We start from the raw sequence: 23,296 nt of genomic DNA, 5'->3' as shown, positions 1-23,296 counted from the left end.
ACTTTGGAGCTGAAACTTCAACATCAGTTGGATTATCCCCCCTTGAATATCTTAGCTGTTCTAGTTTGAGGCAACTTTGAGTATTCCAGCCTAATTTTCTTTTGGACAGATGCCCTCGTCCCCTCACAGTTGTTATACTTGATAATTTGCTTATGCATGGTCTACAGGCCAAATTATGTGCCTAATTTAGTTAAAAGTTCAACAGAGAAACAATTTGGAGGATTCAGGGAAGAGTTGGAGAACTATTTCTTGCCCTTTTCACGGATCTCTTTTAGGGTATAGGGATTTACATGAATTCTACACTTTCCATGAGCATCCTGACTACTTGCAGAGTTTTTATAACCCAAGACCCAAAGTTACCCCATCACAATGGACACTGGTTATAGTCTTGTCCCCGTGGTGAGTTTCTGTAGTTTGGTGATTATGGCCAGGGCTTTAAACACATACAAGAGCACTGTGTTTTCACTTTTGTTTTTCTGGCAGACATTGGATTTCCTGGTTGGCACTTGTTGTAACCATAAAATGGGAAAGGCAGGTCAGGCATTTTTCTGCTTCTAATTTAAAATAATTGTCCATGAGCCTCTCTCAAATTGGCTCTGAGTTTACTTAGGGCCGTCTGTAGAGTTTCTTGAGGGGGATAGAGCTCATTCATAAAGAGTGTTGGCATGATTTCTTCTCTGATTGTTGTAGAATAACTATGTCATTTGATTTACAGGGAAACAGTATGAAGGAGGTTTATATCTTTGCACGCAAAATGTTTTCATCATACCTGGCAAAAGAACACTTGAAAAAAAAGACTTTTTGGTTTTTGTGAATGAAGAGTTTAATAATTCATCCTGGAAGTGCTTTTTGTTGCATAGAGAATCAATGCAATATTAGGTTAAAATGAGATAGGGACCTTATATTGCACTGATTTCCCATGCTATGTGGAAATATTTTGACTCCTTGCTTACTCTCTTCCTACCATTTCATATTGTTTTTTTGAGTGTGTGTGTGTTGAGACATGTTTATTCCCCAAATTCAAAATAAATTATTTATGAATGTAATTAATACTTAGCAAATGGTAGAAGAACTATTTAATATAGTCCTGTAGAAAATCATTTTGTTATGTAAAGAGTGGCATTTTAGTTTAATCTTGTGTTAGGGATTTTGGATTTTTTATATACAAAGATTGCTTAGCACCAGTTGCCATCAAATTGATTCCGAACTTCCCCATAGGGTTTCCAAGGCTATAATCTTGACGGAAGCAGACTGCCACAGCTTTCTCCTTTGGAGTGGCTGGTGGGTTCAAAGAGCCCACTTTTTGGTTAGCAGCCAAGCACTTAACCACTCCACCAACAGGGCTCCTTTTACATAGCACAGCCCTTCTGAATTTGGGATTATTTACTTAATGCGTTTCATTTTTGCTGTAGCAATCATGCTCTCTTTGTTTCCTCATAGGGGTCATCACTACTGCAGACATTCTTGATCGAGAGACAATGGGGTCGTACTGGCTGACAGTATATGCCACAGATCGAGGTGTTGTTCCGCTCTACTCCACTATTGAGGTCTACATTGAAATTGAAGATGTGAATGACAATGCCCCACTGACCTCAGAACCTATTTATTATCCTGTTGTCATGGAAAACTCTCCAAAGGATGTATCTGTCATTCAGATCCAGGCTGAGGATCCTGACTCCAGTTCCAATGAAAAGCTGACATACAGGATTACAAGTGGGAATCCTCAGAATTTTTTTGCCATCAATACCAAAACAGGTAAGGGAATGCTCTGATCACATTTTTAGTTGGTCATCCAGCTTTGAAATCTATCAGCCTGACACTTGCTATACCAGCTTATTTTATTGTCTGGAGGACAGCATCTTCCTTTCTGAGTATAGTTTCTGAAAAGGTAAGCTGATCTCTGTCTGTTTGGTAGGTTTTAATTTCAGCTGACACTGAAGGGAAGTGATCTCAGAGAAATCAGAGGCTTTCTCGGAAAACACAGGGTTGACATTAGATTTACTTTACTCATAATAGCAAAAAGTGGTTCCCAGGCCACTCAGAGACATGACTACCCCTTCTCTTTCTTGGGAGAGAGTGACCTGGCTTGTGCTGGGTTCTATGGGTAAAGCTGACTGGGGCATCTCTGCCCTTGGGAACTTCTCCTTTGCTTGACCTTAGTCCAGCTCTCCATATGATCTCCAGAAAGCTTGAACTTGAAGCCCCAGATTGTGTCGAGATTCCTGAACTAACCATCAGTGAAGTGCCAGTATTCAGAACTTTCATGGTCTCAATCTTACCATAAAATACGCAAAAATTTAATTTTCTGGTTTTGCCCAAAAATTTTCTAGAGAGTGCAATGAAAGTTTAATGTGTTGAATAAGGATCAGAAAAACCTAAGGATGAATAAAAGTGTGAGGTTTGGTTGAATGCATTCTGAGACAAGTATACACACTGGAAAATGCTTTGCAGAGTAGATCTTAGCATTTCATCGCTTACATGTGATCCGTTTCTTTCTTTTAAGAATCTGAGCAAGGGTTGTAAAATAAAACAATGGGAGTTGCAATGGATAAGGTTTTAATTAGTGGAAGTTTAGAATACAGTAAAAAAGATTCTATTGGTATTTTACTCTGGACAAGTGAGTTGATGCTGGTCAAAAAGTTAGGCTAGGTTGATATTTATGGATGTGGACACAAATTCAGCTTTCCTAATAAACTATTGCCATAGTTGTTGATATAGTTTCTCCTGCCTGTATTTGTCAAAGTAAAAGCATAAAGCTGAATCCCAAGCATTTTATAAATGTCAAATTCCCATTAACATAATTTGAAGAGGATGCCAAATTTTTTTTTTTTTGAAACTATTGATTTTCTCTAATTATGAATGGATCATTTTGTTAAACAGGCTTTTGCCTTTTCCATTCTAATAGTGTTGAATCAGGATTTGACTTGCATTTCATTATAAAACAAAGAGTGGTCATCAGCTCTCAGTGTATAAGGTCTGCTTGAACTTGAAGGAAAGGACTCAGGAGTTTGGAGCCTAGCCCAACCTTTCAGAGCCCTGCTGAGGGGGCAACACCGTGCACCTGAGCAACCCCTGAACTGTGCTGGGAAGCCCTCCTGACTTATTGCAAGAGCTCCATGGAAGGTGGTGATAGAGAAAAGAATTCAGACATTTTAGAAAGCAAGGGGGAGGAGGAGAATAAACAAAGACAGAAAAATATATCTGTATCACAGTAAAGGAGTTCAGTGCTGGTGAGTCTCAAATACCCGCCCTCGGATTCCACATCTCCAGTCTTCATCCTGTTGCCACATGAGTCGTTAAGTCCTTAATAATGAGCCCAGTACCATCTTTTTAGTAGGTTAAAAGATACTGCAGAAGGGCCGTTTGAACTGTTCCCTTCCTCCACTTAGGACTGAAAATACAAAAAGAATAAATGTCACAGACTTACACTGCATATTATGTACAGAGAAGAACATGTAGACTCATGTAACTAAAGCTTTCTTTTATACAGCTTTTAAAAGTTTGCACATAAATTGTCAAGGAGCCCTATATTATCACAATTTGGCTTACGTTGCATAAGAACCTTAATCATATTCATAATTTCTTTGTCCTTGCCCCAGTTTTTTTTTAGAAGCATTTGTGCCAGCAGTGACATTTTAGTCTAACTTATCTAGTTGTCTAAAATGAATATATAGCATATTTTATAATTCTCAGACACATTATAAGAAAACACTGGATCTTGTTCCTCCATTTATTCATTAACCAAGCATTTACTGTGCCTGCTAGTTTCCAAGTGAAGATCTAATAAATAAGACGTTGTCCCAGCCTTTCAGGGACCCAAAGTTTTATGAAATTAATAGAATAATAAACAGATACTTGTAGCAAAAGAGTGCAATAATTGATTTGGTAGAGGGTTCTCACACACATGGGATTAGCGGCAGTGATGATCAGGGAGGGCTTCATGGAGAAAGTAGCATATGAGATTACAAGTCCTGGGTTTCAAACCTCTACCACTTCCTAACTGGGAAATACTTTAGACCATAGCAGGGAAAACAGACTAAGTCAGTCTGGCATCTCCAGCTTTGTGACCTTGGGTAAGTTATTGAACCTCTCTGAATTTCAGTTTTCAGTGAGAAAGAATTGTTGTGAGGAATATAGGAGTCCTTATGTGAAATGCTTAACGTAGTTGCATGGCACATAGAAATCCCCCCCAACAAAAGTTGATACCTTATTCTTATTGTTTAACTGTGAATACAGGTATCTTGTTTATTCTTTTTGGATCTCAAGTTCTTACTGGAAAATGAGGAATGAGCTTACTGCACAGGGTTTGGTCATGAAAACTGAATGCCATTGTGTGTTGGAAGGCCTTTGGTTAACTACAAAGCTCTATAAGAATTACGTTATTACCATGCCTATTTCTAAGGAGATTCCTAGAACCGCACACTTGGTGGAATTCTTCTCGTTAATCTTGCTTTACGTACCGTGCTTACTATGGATCAACCTTCAGCCAACTCAACAAACTCTGTAATAGAAGCTGTAATATTTGGCATTCTTCCTGTCTCTCTAAAGTCATTTGTCTGCAATGGTTACGTCAATATAACATTTTTCAGTAATGAAGCCAGAGGTGTAGCTGACCAGTGTATTTAGGAAAGATTTATGCATTAGACTTTTTCAACTTGATGTTGACTCTAGTAAACTGACCGTTCATTTGTTCTTCTGCAGTAGAGTTTTGTTTTTACAATGAACTACATAATAAAGACTAAAATGATTAATACAAACTCAAATACTGTCATTACTGATGGTGTGCAGCTTGTAGCATATAACAGATGTCCCAGACTTGGGAAGCAGGAGAGCTTTCTCTATTGAACACTCTGTTCTCTACCTGAAGAACCATTTTTTTTTTCCCACCTACAAGACCTAGGATCACGTAGAATCAGTAGTCTGTGGACCTTCTTCACTGATTTCTGCAGCTCAAGAACAAAAACAAAAGCTGTAATCCTATGAGGTCCTTTCTGGCCTTCATAGAGAACTCTTGATTAATTCCAGGCTGAACAGTTGAATTAAATCAAATGCAACCTCCTTGCATAGGTGCTTTAGGTAGTTGGTAACTGGCAGCTTGGCCATGTGTTCTGAGGAGAACACCCAACAGGCTGGTGTTCACTTTCCCCTTTGGATGAGCAGGAGCCTTGCTTTGTTCAAGACTTGTAATGGACACCCAAGCCAGCCACTCACTGGTCAACCGGGCTGACTTGGGGACTAGGTGGGAGATGGATGGGTAACATTTAGGGGTGGAAAGTTTCTCTAGGACTTCAGAACGTTTATTTTAGTCAAGGAGAAAGTGGTGTTTCAGTGGTAGACTTCTCACCTTCCATATGGAAGACATTAGTTTGATTCCTGGCCAATGAACCTCAATTGCAGCCATCACGCAGCTGTCACTGGAGGCTTGTGTGTTGCTATGATGCTGAACAGGTTTCAGGGGAGCTTCTAGATAGACTAAGATGGACTAGGAAGAAAAACCTGCCAAACTGCTTCCAAAAAATCAGCCAATGAAAACCCTACAGACCACAGAGGTCTAATACCCATTGTGCACAAGGCCACCATGAGTCAGGGCTGCCTCTATGACAGTTAACAACAACAACATAGTATGGAAGGGGGCAGTGGTGATGCAGTGGTGTAATTCTTGCCTTTCATTCTGGAGACCCGAGTTCGATTCCCAGCTAGTACGTCTCATGCACAGCTACCACTCATCTGTCGTTGGAGGCTTAGGTGTTGCTGTGATGTTCAACAGGTTTCGGCAGAGCTTCCAGACTAAGTTGGAAGAAAGGCCTGGAGATCTACTTCCATAAATTAGCCAGTGAAAACACTGTGGATCACAATGGTCTGATCTACAACTGATCTTGGGAATGGCACAGGACCAGGGCAGCATTTCATTCTTTTGTGCGTGGGGTTATCATGAGTTGGAGGCCAACTCGGTGGCAGCTAACAATATAGAATGGAAACACTTAGCACAGTGCCAGCATTTAGCAGAGCACTCAATAAATGCTGGCTTTTATTATTATTTAATGAATTACAAATAATAATATTATTATTTAAGGTATCTAAATGACACAACTGGTTGACACTCGACTAGTAACCTAAAGGTTGGGGGTTTGAACCCACCCAGCAGCACTGTGGAGGAAAGCCTTGGTGATCTTGCTTCTATAAAGATTACAGCCAAGAAAACCTTATGGAGCAGTTCTACTCTGTAACATGTGGGATTGCAAGAGTCAGAATTGACTCAATGGCAATGAGTTTTGGGTTTTGTGTTATTTATTATTATACCCCATTCTTCGCTGGATAAAAGTTTAAGCTGCAAGCATACATTTCACAACTTCACTGTCTTTTGAGGAAGGCATGCGTGAAAGACAGCGCTGTCTTGCCTTACTAGGTGGCATGTAGCACTGAAATTTTCAGTTGCATTTTAAGAAGTGTATTACACACTATTGTGTACCATAGCAGTTCTACACCCCAGGTGTTGGAGGGGGGTTGATATAAAAGAAGTATAAGAAAGTTTCTGCACTCATGGGACTTGAGCAACAGCAACAGCAGTTTATAAAAATAAATGGTCAAACTTAGTGAGATTCATATAGGCTGTGAACGGGGTAATAGAGCAGAGAAGAGGTCTGTGCTACGTGGAGTAATCACTTCACACAGCTGATATTGGAGTCCTGGTGGCACAGTGGTTAAGAGCGCAGATGCTAACAAAAAGTAGGCAGTTCGAATCCACCAGCCAGCCGCTCCTTGGAAACCCTGTGGGGCAGTTCTGCTCTGTCCTATAGGGTCTCTATGAGTCGGAATGGACTTGACAGCAACTGGTTTGGTTTGGTACAGCTGATGTTGTTCCTAAGAATGAGTAGATCTGCAGAGAGAGAAGGTTGAAAAGCCAGAAGACTACCTAGGGTGTGACAGAACAGAAAGAAAGTAAGTGAATGTTGAAAACCCATCCATTGCTGTATGAGCTAGTCTGAGAGACATTATATCATTGAGGATTAGGGATTGTTTAAAGAATCACAAATGTCTGGAGTGTTGTAAGATATTAGAAGTAGCAAATGCGAACATCACTTCTTTTTTCAGTTTGTTAATGTTAGGTTTTAAAAAGTCTTGAATTCTTTATCTCTGTTCTCAGAGGCCCACTTAAGTTAGAATACACATACATCCAAGAGATCCCTTTTTTCTTTCCTTTGCCTCCATTACACATAGATCCAGGAGCAGCAATGCTGTATTGCGAGTCTTTGTCTTTGAAAGCCATTCTTGCTCAATCCACATTTTCTGATGTTTGATTATTCATGTCCTGGCCTTTGCTCAATTCCTTTCTGTGGTTGCTTTGTCTCCTTTTGGCCCATGCTATGTTCCCCAGCATCTCTACCTGAGTTTCAGTGGAGATGAAGCTCAGCTTTTTTCTTCCCTTTTTTCAATGTGAGTATCTTTGGATAAACTTGGCTAAAATGTGTTTTATGTCTAGGTAGACTAGCTGCCCTTCAAGGACCACTTGAGAGGAAGAGATCCCCTTCAAAAGCGTGTCTCCTGCAGGGATACCTACAGTTCTATCCTTAATGATGGATTCCTTTGGGTTTAGATATTCTTCCCTATTAAAACAGGAAGGGAGTTCCTTACTAAAGTATTGGGTATCCTTAGTTTGTTAACTGACTCCAGATAATAGCAGCTTGCTATGTGGTATTTGGTCTAAGACAGAGCAGAGGTAAGTGTTAATGGAAGGAGTAAAAAGAAACTTCGACTAGGGCTTCTCATGCTTCAGTGTGATAAAAATAGCTTAGCAAGCTTGTTGGAATGCAGATTCCTGGGGTAGAGCCAGTTAATTTGCATTTCTAACAAGTTCCCCTTGTGATGCTGATACTGCTCTCCTGGAAGTCTGGTGATCAAGGCTCAATACTTGTTTGTTGTAACCAAAGGGGAACAGAAGAGGGGGAAGGTAACAAGGTACTGAGAAATACACCTGAGGATAAGGTGGCCAACTTTAGACAATTTATTCATATACTGGTGCCTTCTAGGAGCCCTGGTGGCACAGTGATTAAGAGCTCAGCTGGTAACCAAAAGGTTCTGCAGTTCGAATCCACCGGCCGCTCCTTGGAAACCCTATGGAGCAGTTCTACTCTGTCCTATAGGGTTGCTATGAGTAGGAATCAGCCTTCTACTGCTGGGAAGTCTCTGGGTGGTGCAGTTAACACATTCCGCTGCTAACTGAAAGTCCACCCAGAGGTGCCTCAGAAGAAAGCCCTGGCAATCTAAACACTCCCCAAAAAAATCAGCTGTTGAAAACCGTATGGAGCACAGTTGTACTCTGACACACATGGAGTCACCATAAGTCAGCATTAACTTCACGGCAGCTGGGTTTTATAGTACTGGAGTTTTGAGAGTTAAGTGTGAATTCAAAATGCTATATCCACCCACCCCCAAAATCAACTCTCATATGCTTGCCTCTACTTTCTGTTTTATTAAGTGGAGAAAAAAGAAAATCCTGTCTCTTTAACTATGAGCAAAGAATCACTGATTCCTAAGAATTGAGGTTAATAAAAATCTGAGATATATAATGTTTGGATACACTTTATTATTTCCAAGCATGTTCAATTAAGTAGAATTTGTTACTAAGCAGATTTCATTCAGACCAACTTTAATGAATAAACAAGCATGATTTTGTTAGTATATCATTGTGAAAAATGTATTAACTCATAAGAGAGTGGTGCTCAAAAATAATCACATACCCTAAATAAGCTAAGCCTTAGATTTCTGCACAGACCTGCTGGGTGATAATCTTCTTAGAACATGGCTTTTTCTGGAAAACAGAAGGAAACTTACTTCATGTATAAATTCCGAGATTAAAAACAAAAACAAGGTGAGGGACACGGGTATAAATATCAGTGCTTTTTCTACAGAGTGGACATTGTAGAAATCTCTTGTTAAGTCTCTTATTCCTTGTTTCTTTCTGGCTGGCATGGCCTTTCCTGATGGAAAGCTAAATTTCCCTGAATGGGTAGAAATGGCCCCTGGATGATGAGCTGATATTTATAAGTGTAAGTATCAGCACAAAGCAGATAATGTAGCGAATGAGTATGTATGAAACTGTAAATCACCCTCGCTCCTTCTTTTCAGCCATGAAAGGAGGCCTTGTCCTATAGAACATTAAACTGTGTTCATTTAATCCAACAAGTCCAGTAGAACAAATCGGGCTCGTGCAGATTTATCGCAGGAGGTTATTTAAATTCAGCAGTGACCTTTACATCCACATGAATGTGCTCCAAATGAACAAGGACAAAGGAAACTTTCTGCACTGTCATTATGTCCCCACTGAGGCTGTGCATTTGATCAACTTACAGCTGTGGCACGGGGGAGACTCTGAGGGGCAGAGGGCTTGCTCAGGGCAGGCCATCGGCAAAGGAGAGCATGCCCTGTCCTGTGCGGACCCTGAGGGTGGCTGGCTCTGCTTTCCTGGGGCTTGATTTTGTTCAGATGTTTGTTGTGCATGTAGGTACCAACTTTAGAGTTTCCAACGTTTGGCACTATTGACATGTGAGACTGGATAATTCTTTGTTGAGAGGGGCTGTCCTATGCTGCATAGGATGTTTGGCAGCATCCCTGGCCTCTGCTAGATGTCAAAACCAAAAACAACCCAAACCCGTTGCCATCGAGTTGATGCTGACTCATAGAGACCCTATAGGAGAGAGTAGAACTGTCCCATAGGGTTTCCAAGGCTGCAACTTTAAGTAAGCAGACTGCCACATCTTTCTCCCGTGGAACCGCTGGTGGGTTCAAACTGTCAACCTTTTAGTTAGCAGCCCAGCGCTTTAACCACTGCATCATCATGGCTCCTACTAGATGCCAAAACACTCCCCAAACATTGTATAAGGTCCCCTGGGGGGACAAAGTCTTTGACACTAAAGCATAATACTTTCTAGGACCCCATTCTGTGTGGTCCTTAGCCAAGCATCCTGTACAAAATTATAGACTGATGATGAAGGTGTGGTGGTATTGTTAATCAAAAAAAAAAAATGTATGCATGCACACATACACATGTATATGTATACACATTTATATATATATATGCAAACACACGTATATTATTAATAATGATAAAATGTAGTGAAATAAAAAAAGGAAAGAAATCCAAAGCTGGCTTTCACTTTCCTCTCTGACTAGAGGTTCTTTGTATTTAAAAGTCCTATGAGTACTTTAAGGACCCTGGTGGTGCTAGCTGAAAGGTTGGAGGTTTGAACCCACCAGCTGCCCCTCAGGAGAAGGACGTGGCAGTCTGCTTCTGTAAAGATTATAGCTTTGGAAACCCTATGGGACATTTCCACTCTGTCCTGTAGGGTCACTATGAGTCAGAATCGACTCAATGGCAACAGATTTTTATGAATGCTTGAACTCAAATCCATTAGAAATAGAAAGAACAAAACAATAACAAAATTTCAAACGGAATGAACGTGGATAAAGTTATATATTTCTCAACTCCTAGTATTTGGAGAGAGGATTTGCTTGGTAACAAAATTTTCACTGGAGTGAGTTTTGAACAGCTTTCTCCAGAAAACAGCATGAAGAGATTATTTTGAGAGTTTCAGAGTTTATTCCCTTGAAAGAAATGCTTTAAAAAGCTCCAAATTCGTTCCCGTTTATGTCAGCTTTCTGAAAGATAAATATATGAATCGTTTCTTCCCTGGAATAAAGGTGGATGAAAAAGAAAAAATAAAATAAAAATGCTCCCATTTCACCTTGATTGGGGATTCTGCAGTGATGTGTATAGATTAAGGCTTTCTGAGGTCTTTGGACTCACTAGCAAGTACACAAGGCTCATTTATAAGCCCTAGCCAATTGGTAGATCTAAAGGGGCTTACATCAGTGCCCCATATCTTTGGCTGCACCATATGACTGAGAAGATGTCAGTTCAGATGGAACTGGTGCCGCCATCAGTAATAGGAAGGAAATCTTTGACCCTCAAATCACGTTTCATAAGACAGGGCTTCTAGGTACGCAACAAACAGTACACGTTTTACCCCATTTATGAGAAACCGATTTGAATCTTTGAGTTAATGGGACTATTATTTAGAAACATGATTATTTGATGCTTTTTTTTTTAAACGTAACTGAATTACAGGCAGGTATGGGAGCTTTGGTAAAAGGGAGAGAGGAATGAGGAGAGAAATGATGGCATGGCCCTGGCTGGAGCCTTTCCTAACCGTGTAGGTGGCTCTGAGGCTCTTCCAGGTCATCCTGTGCGGCTAACAGTGTTGCTAGGTGGTCCATGCTGCCGAGCCACTGAGGAGGGACGAGCAGGAGAGGTGGTGTGCCTTGGTAACCAGCCTGCCCTTGGGCTCAGCTGCTGCTGGTGAAAATGAATGAGAATTATTTGGGAGGGTTAGAAAGTCACGTAAATAAAGCAGATGATGGAGTTGTATAGATATAAAAAAAGAGATTGATTAAGGTCATAAATTTCTGTTTTCTTTCTTCTATCTGGGCGTTAACTCCACAGCCGTAATTTACTGCAATGGTTTATTACTTCTGTTCTGAGGGAAACTGAATTTTAATGGCAACCACTGCGAGCCTCTCTCCATTCCTCTATGCTATTGTTAGGGAGTCTCCTAAATACTCCTTGTCTGTGTGCCCCCTCCTTCACAGGAATGATGGGAAGGTGGGAAGAAGAAGCTTAACCCAGAGCACACCTGCTCTGTACCCTGCGCCTGATCAGGGTTTAAGTGTATTTCATTTAGCTCGGACTACAATCTTGGGAAGAAGCTAGGGCTCTGGGCACTAAGATGATGTGCCCAAGGTCACCCAGCTGCTCAGCGAGAGCTAGGATTGGTTTGATTAATGGTCATGATGCTAAAAACAAATGCCATCAAATTTTTAAAATGTGAGCCACTTCAATAAACACGTAAATGATCCTAGGGCTTTAGAGCTCAGAGAAATCTTCCAGATGATTGTGCACAAACTCTTTGCTTTATAGGTGCAGTCTCAGGGTACAGATGGGAAGGTTCTGGATTTCCTAAAGGAGTGAAGCTAGTTGTCAGCACCAAGGGCCACTGACTTCTAGCCCAGTATTCTTTTCACTGGACTAAACCTTAAGAAATTTAGCAGAATTAAGCCTGCCTTTTTGTTGGTTAGTTTGTTATTTGTTTGTTTTGTACTACCTGTGATCTAGTTGATTTGGGTAGTTTTAAAAGACTGATTGTATAGGGGTTTGGATGAGAGACATGGATGGCACTTGAATTACTATAATCATTTCAGGACTTCTGAGAGATCTCCCAGGGATGACACTATCGTGCTTTATGGAACTGGGGCGGTGGGTGTTTGTATGCAAGGCCACTACTAACACAGAGTATTGACTGGCATCTCAGGGTGCCTTATAAATCAAGATCTCATCAGAGTCTCGTTTATTTTTCCATTTTTTAGTCTTTTAAAAGCAGATATTCTGGATGTACTTTTCTTTAAAATCACTGAGAGTCACAACCAGAAGAGCTATTACAGAAATGTAGTTTCGCCATTGACCTCGACAGTCTTAAAGTTTTAGGATTGCTACCACTTTATAGTCTCCTGCTCTTGCTCATCTTCTGTCATTTTTGAATGACTTTGTTCCTGTCTTCTTGACATTCTTAAAATAATGTATATGTATCTTGAAACTCTATAAATTTTATTCATATTAAAGTAGATTATTCTAGGAAAGCATGTGAAACTCTAACAATAAAATTATGAAACCAATGTTTGGTGAGTTAGTGATGGCAGTATCATTACTTCATAGCAAAATGACAAATATCTTTTCAGCACTTTGCCATGTGTAAGCATAGTTAAGCTTCACAGTAACCCTGGGAGGGAGAGCAGCCACATGGAGTGGTGTTTAAGAGCTTGGGCACTAGAACCAGACTTCTTTATGTTTAAATCCCAGTTCTATCACTTCCTAGCTATGTGATGTTGGGCAAGTTACTTAACTTCTCTTGCTTCAGTTTCCTTCTCTGTGAAAAATGGGGCTACAGTAACTAACAAATTGGCTTATCATGAAGATAAATAACTTAATATATGTAAAGTACTTTAAAGAATACTTAACACATAGTAAACTCTCAATAAACGTTAAATATTATCTTCTTTGCCTTCTTGATACTATTTTATTCAGAAGTGCAGAGTTTTTTTTAGCTAACTAGGTACTCAAGTTATATGATTAAGATCTTAGGCATTGGTGTTTTCAGACTACAAATAAGAATAATACTTTACATATTGGTTCATTACATTCATGTAAGATTGTATCTGTCTGACATGTTGACTCACCATATATGCAATCATCTAAATTAAGTTGTGGCTGAAAAGTAGACTGTGATGTGTCTAAAGTGGGAGCCGTCTATCAGGCTTTTAGAAACGTCCCTATTTTAGATATCTCTATTTCCCAAGAATAAAATAGTATAATTCCCTGGAAAGAGCACTAGTAGTAATAGTAGTTGGTGATCCAGATTTTAGTCCAGTCCCTGTCACTACCAGTGGGCAAAGTTCACTTCACAGCTGCAGGCCTCAGAATCCTCATCTGTAAATCGAAGAGTTTGGACGAGAATCAAGACCTGGCACAAGTGCTCCCACTTCCTATTTCCTGCTCCCGTGGCAGACATCATTAATCGACTGTAGCACTCTTTCATGTTGTGCCCACACTTGACATCCCTTTCAACCTAACACCGAAGGAGAGATGATATTTATTTACTATTGAAGGCCCTGAGATCATCTCTGACTCAGATAGTCTTTGAGTCTATAAATGACAGTGGCATTGAAGGAAGTGGAAAGAAGGGGACTTACGAGAGAGACAGTGTGGAGATACAGTTGGCCAGGACCTGGTGGCTCTGAGAAGAGATGAACATGGAAAGTGAAGACAGTATTTCAGGTGTAGTGAAAAAGAGCACTAGGCTTAAAATCTCACAGAGATGATTCCCTCCTGTGGACACTTTTGATGATATCTGTCCAGCACATTACACTCCCTTTTCTCCAAGTATTGCCCCCTCTAATCCTTCTCTCCTTGTTGTTGTTGTGTGCCGTCAAGACAATTCCCACTCATAGCAACCTATAGGACAGAGTAGAACTGCCCCATATGGTTTCCTAAGCTGTAATCTTTATGGGAGCAGATCGCCTTGTCTTTTCTCCCACAGAGTGTCTGGTGGGTTCGAACTTTCAACATTTCTGTTAACAGCTGGGCACTTAACCGTTACACCACCAGGGCTCCTTCTTCCCTCCTTACCCTAGTTGATTAGGGTGGGGTTGACAGTGGAACCAAGACTGTCTCTTCCAGGAATTTGTTATTGGGACTCAGAGATAATATCTGGCTGTGGTAGAATTGAGGGGTTGTAAATTTGAGAACTGTGGGGTGGCTGTGTGCATGGAGGAGCTGAGAAGAGACAGAAAGAGAGAGAGAGAGGGACTCTCATAGGCTCAATCCTAAAGGTTTTTCGGTGTCTGCTCTAGGTATGACTGAAACTCAGCTGCTCACTGCCCTTAGAGTTTCTAATATGCCCAGTACTAATAATGCATATTTTTGCCATCAAACTTTGAAATGTATTTTTCTTTATATAAACCGAAGTACCATAACACTGTTGCTGTGGAAACCAAGTCAGAAGAGAGGCTCAAGAAGGAAGAGATGTTCCTGCACAAAGGTTAAAGACTAGAAGTAGCCTTTAGATTTGGTAATTAGGAGAGAGATCAATGAAAGCTATTCGTCTTTATTTACTAAGTCACATTAGTGCTGGGATTTTTCATCTATATTAGCTCGGACATTGACCACCAATTTTTAGCTGTCACTTGTGAACTGCTGTGGGTCATGACCTAGAAATATTTGTGGTTTCTAGCATGTGGTTGGATTAAACCCTGTCTCTCTTTGTTAATGATTCTTAGATGGAGATTTGCTGGTTTAAATTTTATCTGTAATGTCCCATGGGAAAGTTTGCAACAATTCTGTTAAAAGTGAATTATTCCATTTTTAGATAACTCTGCTTAGCCTTAACCTGTTGAACAAGATTTGCACAATAACCGCGTGTCTTCTCAGATTTCACGCTGGATACCAGTGCACTGATGAGAAGGATGGACTCGTCCATTGGAGTCACGTCGCACTCACACACTAGCCTTATGACAATGGCCAAGTGACTGAACTTCTCTAAGGCTCAGGTTGCCCATCAGCAAAATGGGGATACTAATTGATTTGTTGTGAGGATTTAATACCAAAAAAAGAAAAAGAAAAAGAAAACCAACCTGTTGCCGTGGAGTCATTTCTGACTCATAGCAACCCTACAGGACAGAGTAGAGCTGCCCCATAAGGTTTCCAGGGGGTGGCTGGTGGATATGAACTGCTGACCTTTTGGTTAGCAGCCAAGCTCTTAACTACTGCTCCCCCAGAACTCTGAGCATTAAATAGGCTAATGCATTTCATAAAGCACTTAGCATATATGAAATGCTTGATAACAATGTTTAGCTATTAGAGCTATTATTAAATGCATTAATTCTTGTCTTCTAGAGAATTTGCTCATGAAGAATCCTTTGTTGAAAACTGGTGATTAATCAATCTGATTAAATGTCTTGGAAGTCTCAGATATATACTGTATGTTCCTATTTTATAAGTGCCTACCATATACTAGGAGTCTCTGGACAGTGCAGATGCTGAAAACACTTGGCTGGTAACCTAAAGGTTGGAAGTTTGAGACCACCCAGAGGCACTTCTGAAGAAAGGCCTGGCAATCTACTTCTAAAATATCAGGCTTTGAAAACCCTATGGAGCACAGTTGTAATCTGACATGCATGGGTTCTCCATGAGTCTGAATTGACTTGATGGCCACTGTCAAAACGGCATACCAGGCACTGTGCAAGGCACATGTGGTACAAAAATGAATAAAACAAGAGCCTTATACTTATTTTACCGTAACCGTCATTTATTGCTACTATCACACAGCTTTAAAATGAAGAGACTAATTAAATGATGTTAAGGTTTTTATATGTGATTTTTTTTCTGGCAATAATGAATAGTTATAATATTTATTGGTTGTTTGAGGAAGGGAAATCTCTGAGAACATGAGTGAGGAGATGTAAAATAAATCCATCACATTAGAAACAGACTATTATCAGCAGAAAATGTTGAGCCTTTGCCAATGCACCATTTTTAAATATGTTGCCATTGCAGACACTTCAGTTAAGCAACACATCTAATTTTGCCTCCCACCACTTAAGTAAATTTCTCTTCTCTGTAAAATTTCCTGTTTTATAAAGATACACTTCATCCTGGCTGTGGACATACTAAATTGTTCGTTTTTTTACTTAGTTAAATTGTTTTCTGTCATAGTGAGAAATGCTTTCTTCCAAAGAAATGATGTTCATGCACGGGAAATAGGAATATATATTAAATGGTTTATTGCAAAACCAGATTTAGACATATTTCTATAATTGTAGCATTTAAATATTTTTAGTGCCCAATGAAATGGCTTTTGGCATAAAATGGTATCTGATAATCAGGGTCTTCAAATTCTCACTTTTATTCTTAATCAAATATAGTTGGTGGGTTTATATTTGGCTGCATATGTTCAGAAATATTAGAGATGTTTTCAGTAGATCTCTATCAATGCTTTGCTGGGTTGTAATAACTCGTAAATGACTTAAATTATTTTATACTTTCATCTACTCTGATTAATAAGCCTTTGTGGATTTTGGAGGCTGCACATAGGTGGACAAGGAACACACATACAAAAATAAGAAACTTCTCAAACCTAAAAGAAGAAACAAGCAGTTTACAAGACAAATGCACTTTATAATAAAAGAAAAACTTATATTTGACGGTGAAACATGAGCTTATTATTGGATTTGCATCTTGGAATTTTGGTCATATCAAGCATCTCCTGAGACCAAGACATAAGTGTGTTTCCAGATAAAACTTTCCAGGTGACTTTAGGGGCCAAAACTTAAAAAAAACAAACAAACACACACAAAAAAACAACCCTATGTTTCAGAGAAGGCAGTGGTGGTTAATGGTACAATTCTAACCTTCCTTGTGAGGACCTGGGTTCGATTCCTGGCCAGTGAACCTCATGTGCAGCCACTACCCGTCTGTTAGTGGAGGATTGCATATCGCTATGATACTGAACAGGTCTTCTGAGAGCTTCCAGATTAAGACAGACTAGGAAGAAAGGCCTTTTAACAGAGCTTCCAGACTTAGATGGACGAGGAAGAAAGGCCTATTTGATCTACTTCTGAAAATCAGCCAGTGAAAACCATGCAGCTCACAACAGTCCAGTCTGCAGCTGATCGTGGAGATGGCACAGGACCAGGCAGAATCTCCTTCCATTGTGTATGGCGTGAAGCCCTCGTGGTGCAGTGGTTAAGAGCTGGGCTGCTAACCAAAAGGACGGCAGTTTGAATCACCAGCTGCTCCTTGGAAACCCTATGGGGCAGTTCTACTCTGTCCTGTAGGGCTGCTATGAGTTGAAATTGACTCAAAGACAACAGATTTTTGGTTTTGATGTGTGAGGTTGCCATGAGTTGGTGGCCTGCTCAATGGCAACTAACAACAACATGTTTCAGAAGCACTTTCTGAAGTATAGTAAATGTGATCCTCAGTTTTCAAACATAGTACTTCGAACATAATGATACACGCAGGGCTGGCTTCATGGGCATGCAACCCCTATGCGGTCGCATAGGGGCCTATGCTAGAAGGGCCACATGCTTGCTTTAAATATCCTGTTGTCACTGTCTTGAAGTTCTTAATAATTTTTGAACAAGGGGCTTTGCCTTTTCATTTTTCGCTGGGTCCTGTCAAAAATATAGCTGGTCCTGAGTACAAGGTTTTCAACTGGACTATTAATTTTTGTCTGGGGCTCCATCAATTGCAGTAATGCTTGGGTTTCCTCTGGAGCTCAGCTTGCCAACACTTCTGAGATCAGTATGCCTCTCTCTTCCAGGGCTCTGCCTTCTAATTTGCTGCTTCCCATCTGCTGAAACATCATATAAATAAGGTATTAGAATAGTAAGTAGGTTGAGAATCACTAGGCTCTGAAGGGTGACCTTGAAGACTCCTCCCACAGAGTAAAAGTGCAACAATCTCAGTAGCCTGGCTTTGTAGCATTTATTTCTGTGATCTGAGGCTGTTTTTGCTCCTCTCCTGGATTGATTGCTTTGGTGAATAGGCTGTCTCTATATAAACACCAGGTGGGAATGTACAATTCTGGCTTGTTTCCATTAAAGGAAAACTGTTTTAAACAAAGTATCTAAAAGCCTACTTTTTTTTCAAAATTAATCATAGAAGGTAAGAAGGTAAGTAAGGTTTCTTTTCATAGACTCCTGTTGCATAAATATTGTAAACTATGGAAGTGCATTCTTGGCCAGGACAGATCTTTTGGATTCCAATAATTTCTGTCCCTTCGCATTGTTCATGAAACTTCAAGAAGGTGTTCTTGTTTGTTATCTTCCCATCCTAAAGTGAGCCACAGAATACCTTTTTGACACAGGTCACATTTGTTAAGCTCCCTCTATAAATGTACAACTTCATTTTTCACTGTCTACTTAGAACCATTTCTGCTAAATGAAAGTGGAAAGCTTCTCTATGTAATGATTTCTAGTTTTTTTTTTTTTTTTTGCTAGAACATTTTTCTAGTTTCCAAGTTTCAAGTTATCTGCAGCAAAATAAGCAAAACCAAGTACATAGTCTGTTTTTTTTTAAGCCATTCATAGTGTAGGAAATATACTGGCATTTGTATTACAAAAAATATGATTCTTTTTTTTTTGAGATATTTTAAAATTGTGATTTAGGTGAAAGTTAACAGAACAAACTAGTTTCTCATCAAACAGTTAGTACACAAATTGTTTTGTTATGTTGGTTGCCAACCCTGCAATGTGTCAGCACCCTCGCCTTCTCCAACCCAGGTTCCCAGTTTCCATTCATCCAGTTTTCCTGTCTCTTCCTGCCTTCTTGCCTTTGCTTTCGGGCTGCTGTGCCATTAGTCTCGTATACATGATTGAACTGTGAAACACATCCCTCACATGTGTTGTTTTTGGTCCTATAGACCTGTCTAATCTTTGGCTGAAGGGTAAACCTCAGGAGTGACTTCAGTACTGAGTTCAAAGAGTGTCTGGGGGCCATCCTCTTGGGGTTCCTCCAGTCTCTGTCAGACCAACAACCTTAGTCTTTTGTGTGTATGTGTGAATTTGAATTTTGTTCTACACTTTTTTCCCAACTCTGTTGGAGACCTTCTATTGTGATCCCTGTCAGAGCAGTCAGCGGTGGTAGCCAGGCACCATCTAGTTGTTCTGGCCGCAGTCTGTTGGAGGCTGTGGTCATTGTAGTCTGTTAGTCCTCTGAACTAATCTTTCCCTTGTGTCTTTGGTCTTATTCATTCTCTTTTGATCCAGCAGGGGTGGGACCAGTAGATGTATCTTAAATGGCTGCTCCCAGGCTTTTAAGACCCCAGTCACTGCTCACCACAGTCGAGTGTAGAACACTTTCTTTATAGACTATGTTACGCAGTTGAGCCAGATGTCCCCCAAGACCATGGTCCCCAGCTCTCAGCCCAGTAGGTCAGTCTTTTGGCATTTGGATGTATCTGTGAAGCTTCTGTGACTTTGCCCTGGTCAAGTTGTGCTAACTTCCTCAGTATTATGTACTATCTTACCACCTTTCACCAAAGTTACCACTTATCTACTATCTAGTCAGTGTTTTCTCCTCTCTACCCCTCCCTTCCCTTATAAAAAATATGGTTCTTATGAGTGGGGAATGGGTTGTTTCTTACTCATCTTTCATTTACTCATTCATTCATTTGTTAATATTTTCAATCTTCAGCATAGTGTATTGAGTACCTACTCTGTGCCAGGCATGTGTGTGTGTACCCTGCTGGAGTACAGTGGGAAATAAGATAATTGTTATCCATTCCAAGGACAGTGCCTTACATAGCTCACATGATCTAAGGGGAATGCTGAAGGAATGAATGAATTACAGAAAGAACACATGTTTTGGATAGTACATATCATTTATTAATATTTCACAAGGGTTTCTGATCTTCTCCTTGTAGTGAAAGGCACTTACACCTTTCTGAAACTAACCATGGCTGAAAATCTCTTCAGTAATTACTTTTGTTTAAATTTTCATTTGACATTTAACTAATTTTCAAAATGTCATCTCTGGATTCAGTTGCCTCTGCGGAACTGAAAGAATTTCGTATTGAATACTCTGCAAGTTAGCAGAATATGTGCAATACTGGAAATTTCATAAACGTTCAAAAAGAAAAATTAAGGGGTCATTGGTCACTTTTTAAATCAGTTTATCCTAGGTTATCAAAGCACTTTGGGAGTTGCAGCATTAATTTCGTGCTGGATTTTAACATTAACTGAAATGATTAAAAGTTTGGGCATGGTTAAAACAATGTCATAGTGACTTATACCTCTGTGGTGCTGTCATTCTATCATGTTTGATTTTAATGTAATTTGATATGTGGTGGGATAAAGCAGGTAATTATTTTGGAAATGTCTTTTACTTTCATAAATAGGAGAAATACAGGAGCTGGTCTTTGTTAATAGAAATCATAATAATAATTATAGCCATAATTGTAATTTATACGATAGTTCACAATATTAAAATGCTCATGTACATTATCTATGATAGGTTTAAAATAACCTATCTTACAAAATGGAAGTGTACCTAGGGAACCTATAAAGCATCTCTGCATGAACAAAAGTTCTCTAAAATTAGAATTTTGTGCCTCAGAATCACAAGCAACAGACAAATCAGGATTACTAAACCACCAAGTCTGTCTTGGAAGAAGGACAGCCAGAATGCTCCTTAGAAGCAAGGATGACGAGACTCCATTTTGCTTACTTTGGACAAGTTATTAGGAGGGACCAATCCCTGGAGAAGGACATTATGCTTGGTAAAGTAGAAGGTCAGCAAAAATGAAGAAGACCCTCAATGAGATGGATTGATACAGTGGCTGCGGCAGTGGGTTCAAACATACCTACTATTGTGAGGATGGCACAAGATCGAGCAACATTTTGTTCTATTATACATGGGGTCCAATGAGTCGGAACTGACTCAATGGCACCTAACAACAAAAAACCAAGCATCCTGTTTAGATCCTTTATTCATGAAGAAGGCCAACTACCATTGTATGGGTAGTTAAAATAAAGGGAGGGTGTAAAAATAGGGCCAGGCATCTATAAACCTTATTATGAACAAAAGAATGGAAGCAGTAGGTTTTGGGGCTTATGGGTTGGATCTGTAACATAAACTCATCATAAATAAGCCAAATTCAACCTTCTGTGGCCTTTAATGAGTTGATAATGTTATTGTGTCTTGCTTTCTGTATTAATTATTAATTAATTAATTCAACAAACATGTGAGAGAAACCTACTTTATGTCAAGCACTGTGCTAGGCCCTGGGAGAACAAATTGAGAAACACGTTATCTCTCCAAGATAGATAGGGTTTGCCCATCACAGCATACTTCCTGATGACTTTTCTTACCATTTTAACAGTACTTCATTTCATTTTTATTGATCCATATTGAACAAATGCTTCCTTACCCTTTATAACTTCAGTTTCCAATGCATCCCAGGGTCTTTGTCAAGAAAAGAATGATTATAAACCAACACGTCAGTGCTTTAGGGCAGCTACTCTGTGTGTGAAACTCTATGGTCAGCCCTTTTGTGGTGAGAAGAATCCCAGGTGCTTCTATTTTAGGGCATAGAGTACCCAGTTAAGCATTAAATTGTTCAAATTTCTAAAAGAATGTTGACAGGGAGAAGCTGGTATCTTTTCAAAGATAAATGTAGCACCACCAGTTTGTTACAGCTGCCAATCAAATATGCCGTGGGACAAAGTGTGCCTGTCATCACCTGCCTCCCTCAACCTGAGAAGTAAACCACGCTGGGAAAGCCTGACTCACCAGGGCCGCCTTAGCAGAGGTGCCTCAGAGCCCAGCCCCCAGTCACAGAAGCTCTTGGGATCCACAAAGGCCCCTGGTGCTTCTGTATGTGGTACTCTCCTCTGGGTCCAGGGTGGACTAACCAGCTAGCTCAACCTCCAGGGAACTCCTGGTCAGGCATGTTTAGATGCTATGGCAGAGAAGGTACTGATACAGTCCAAACAGATTTGGAGAGTTCTGTGTGCCAGACACCATGCTAAGGTCTTACTGAATCTTCCTAACCATTAAAGGCATGTGCGGTAATGGTCACCATTTTACAGATGCCTAAAGAAATTTAGCGTCATTCAAAGCCCAAGTTCTTCCCTCAGACAGTAAAGACAGGTCTGATCTTCCCCCTTCCCACAGCCCACTTCACACCACACTGCCCTTACCTCTCTGTCCTCTTGCTCACTCCTCATTACCCTCTTGTGTCACCTGAGCACTCAGGTATGCTCCTGCTTCCGGGCCATTGCACCTGCTGTTTCTGTTGACTGGAACACTCTTCCCCTTGACACCTACCTGACTGACTTATTGCTCTCTCAGGGCCTACTTCACCTGTCACCAACCCTACAACAACACCTTTTACTTCTTTGTTCATCCTATTTAATATCTCAGCCTTCTAGCTTTTCCTGTGCCCCTCTCCTCCTTTATTTCTCTCTGTAGCACTCATCACTATCTAATAAAAGTACCTCTTCATTTTGTTTATCACATATTTCTCGCACTAGAAGTAAACTCCACGAGGACAGAGGTTTTTAACTGTTTGTTCGCCATTGTATCTTCTGCCTTGAACAATGAATGACAAGAAATAGGTACTTAGTAAATATATGTTGAATGAAAAGATGAAAAGAAAATACGTTCACCAGAATGCTCACTCTAAAAGTTAATAAGTGTTATTGTTGTTAGTTGCTGTTGAATTGACTCTGACTCATGGTGACCTTATTCAGAATGAAACGTTGGCTGGTCCTGTGCCATCTTCAGCATAGTATCTTTGAGTGCACTGTTGAGACTATTGTGTCAATCCATCGCATTGAGGGTTTCCCTCGTTTTCCCAGACTGACCCAGTACTTTACCAAAGATTATGCCCTTTTCTAGCAATTGGTCTTTCCTGATGATATGTCCAGAGTAAGTGAGCTGATGTCTTGCTATCCTCACTTCTAAGGAGCATTCTGGTTGTGTTTCTTCTAAATCTGATTTATAATAAATAAAGGGGACTGATTTTTTACTTTGTCTGGCTGTGCATTAACCTTCCTAACCAAGACATCAAGGAGTAAGTAAAATTTGAACTCGATCTTCAAAATTATGTAGGTGTTGGCATGATCATCTCAATTGATGCAGAAAAGGCAGCTGACAAAGTCCAACACCCATTCCTGATAAAAA

General features: G+C 40.1%; 1 protein-coding gene across 1 annotated transcript in view; it reads left to right on the top strand.

Moving 5' to 3' along the window:
* The window catches only part of FAT3 (FAT atypical cadherin 3), a 593,682-nt gene that overhangs the window by 182,319 nt on the left and 388,067 nt on the right, over nt 1-23,296 (top strand). Inside the window, exon 2 of the mRNA XM_004385557.2 lies at nt 1,441-1,755. Within this exon, the coding sequence (XP_004385614.1) occupies nt 1,441-1,755 (315 nt within the window). The remainder of the gene's footprint in view (nt 1-1,440; nt 1,756-23,296) is intronic.

The sequence above is a fragment of the Trichechus manatus genome, unplaced genomic scaffold, assembly GCF_000243295.1.
Source record: "Trichechus manatus latirostris isolate Lorelei unplaced genomic scaffold, TriManLat1.0 scaffold00141, whole genome shotgun sequence".
Lineage (NCBI taxonomy): Eukaryota > Metazoa > Chordata > Mammalia > Sirenia > Trichechidae > Trichechus > Trichechus manatus.
The sequence above is the reverse complement of the archived record's forward strand: the minus strand, read 5'-3'. Positions and strand labels throughout refer to the sequence as shown.